The sequence below is a fragment of the Triticum dicoccoides genome, chromosome 4B (assembly GCF_002162155.2).
Source record: "Triticum dicoccoides isolate Atlit2015 ecotype Zavitan chromosome 4B, WEW_v2.0, whole genome shotgun sequence".
Taxonomy (NCBI): domain Eukaryota; kingdom Viridiplantae; phylum Streptophyta; class Magnoliopsida; order Poales; family Poaceae; genus Triticum; species Triticum dicoccoides.
Window position 1 is genome coordinate 525,021,866 of NC_041387.1, and position 2,211 is coordinate 525,024,076.

The following is a 2,211-nucleotide window of genomic DNA, read 5'->3' on the forward strand; positions in this document are numbered from 1 at the left end:
AGGAGGGAGGAGGGGAGGCCCGCTGGCGATGCTAGGATTTCTCCCGTGACGCGCGTGCAGGGCGCGTCGTGAGAGCGAAGGGGTGGTTTTCCATAAGCCATCTCAAACAACGCAAAATGACGCACGTGCGTCACGGGAGCGAAGGGGTGGTTTTCCATAAGCCATCTCACAAACAACGCAAAATGACTCAAACATACATTATTCTCACGTTCTTTTTAGGTCAAACATACATTATTCTCACGTGATCACAACTTCACAAGCTAATTAATCAGCATCAATGAACTTTTTTTTTGAGTATCATCAGCATCAATGAACTATATTTAGGACTCACTGCTGGGCCCTTCGATGGCGCACGGCCTCCTGCTCTTGCTTGGGCTCTTTCCCCTGGCCCACCCTCTGAGCTTGCGGAGCAATCTCGGCCGTCCGATCCCTATCCTGCAGCCAGTCAACCCCATGCACGACTCCTAAGCCGCGCCGCACGACGACGTCTTGCAGAGCTTCACCTCGTTGCTCGGCGCGGCGGCTGCCACCATCTTCATCCCCTTCTCGCGCTGCCCCTCCGCCGTCGGGATAGTTTCACCGTCGTCGTCTCCTGTCACCGCCGTACCCTTGGCGGTCCCGCCCTCGCCATCGCTGGCCAGGAGGTCGTGCTGCAGCCACGCCGTGATCCAGCCGAGGTAGATCAGCTCCTCCATGTCCGCCGCCCACCGGTCCCGGAGCACCTCCAGCACGTCCTTGCTGCTCGACAGCTTCCACATGCTGCTCTCCACGACGACCTCCACGTTCTATGCCGTGCGTGCACACACGAGGAGATCCTGATCAGACGAAAATTAATGGAAGGAAATGTCGATGAAGCCAAGAAGAAAATACCTCACTGTTTGTTCCTTTCTCCTTCTGTGTCTGCAAAACCAGCTGCTTCATCTCCTCCATGAGTTGCTCAAAGCCTTGGCACCTCATCGCCATGTCTGCTTCCCGTGCATCCAGAGCCAGGATCCTTCCATCAATGGCGCCGAATTCTTGCTTGCTCTGCTTCCTAACTTTCCTGAATTTGCTCTGCAGCGCGTCGAGATTCGCCCGCATCACGGCGAACTCTTCAGCGGCTGCCCGGATCTCCGTGGCGCATGCCTCAAGCCGCTGGTTTCGGGACTCAAGCAGCTCCAGCTTCATCCCCAGGCACATGATCTGCATCTTCTGGTACATCGACTCCTGCTCCTGCATGTCACGGTACTCGTTGAACCGCGACTCGATGCCGGCGGCCCGCTCTTCGAGAGCCGACACCAAGCGCTTCAGGGTCTCGACCTCTTCGGTGCCGGCAGACGTTCCCTGAACATCCCGGTTGTTGACTGAAACTTGTGATGAACTCTCGGTGGCCTGCGCCACCGTGATTTCTTCAGTAAGAGAAGCCTGCCTCGCATGACCACCACTGAGAAGCCTACCGGCGCTCAAGGGGATCTCTGCTTGCACCAGCTTTCGCGGCACCCGATACGGGGACTCCATTTCTTCTCCTTCCTCTTCTCCTTGAATCAAACTCGAACCGTATGATGATGATTGATCCAATTGGATTGAGTTATCAGATGAGTCTAGGTTACTGTGCTCTATCTGTCACGAGGCCACAGATAAAAGAACCTGCCAGGGGGAAAGCTAAGGGATTTATTATCTTGAGAAGGAGATTCTTGATGTCCTGTGCTCTCTTACTTCCAATTCAGAAGATTTCATCATTCCTTCAGTCTCCTTGAAACAAGCTGTTCAGACTATATCTAGTGCCCCACCTCATAAGTTGTGACTTGCTTTGCCTTAAGGGCTAAACTATGCGAAGTTCCTTCAGGTCTATAACCCAAGAACAGTTGTTTGGCTAACCTCTTTGATCAAGAGTTCAAGCAAAGACACAAAAATTTGCTTCTTTCGTGTAATTTGACAGTGTTAAACACATTGACAGTTGAAGTTGGTAGCCGATTGGAATTTTCATCTTTGCCTTCCATGGCAAGATTAGTATTGTTCTGTTTCTTGCTTAAGAGAAGAAAGCACAACCTTCCCATGCGCCGGATGCAAAGGCTTCGCAGTTACTCCATCCGTCCCGAATTATTTGACTCAGATTTATCTAGATACGGATATATCCAGACACATTTTAGTGTTAGATACATCTGTATCTAGATAAATCAAGGCAACTAATTTAGAACGGAGGGAGTAGTTTGAACGAGGGAAACCTTTCCT

General features: G+C 51.7%; 1 protein-coding gene across 1 annotated transcript; it reads right to left on the minus strand.

Moving 5' to 3' along the window:
• Window positions 1-224: 224 nt before the first annotated feature.
• LOC119293820 lies at window positions 225-1,626 on the minus strand. The gene is made up of 2 exons (XM_037572170.1): window positions 871-1,626; window positions 225-785 (listed from the first exon to the last, which is right to left on the minus strand). Exons 1-2 carry the CDS (start codon window positions 1,495-1,497, stop codon window positions 465-467), a joined length of 948 nt encoding a protein of 315 aa, XP_037428067.1. The 5' UTR covers window positions 1,498-1,626; the 3' UTR covers window positions 225-464.
• Window positions 1,627-2,211: the final 585 nt, after the last annotated feature.

Coding starts and splice junctions, on each gene's coding strand:
- LOC119293820 (XM_037572170.1), bottom strand. CDS start 1,497: ATGGAGTCCCCGTATCGGGTGCCGCGAAAGCTGGTGCAAGCAGAGATC. Junction 786..870: donor AGAAAGGAACAAACAGTGAG/GTATTTTCTTCT, acceptor CGCACGGCATAG/AACGTGGAGGTCGTCGTGGA.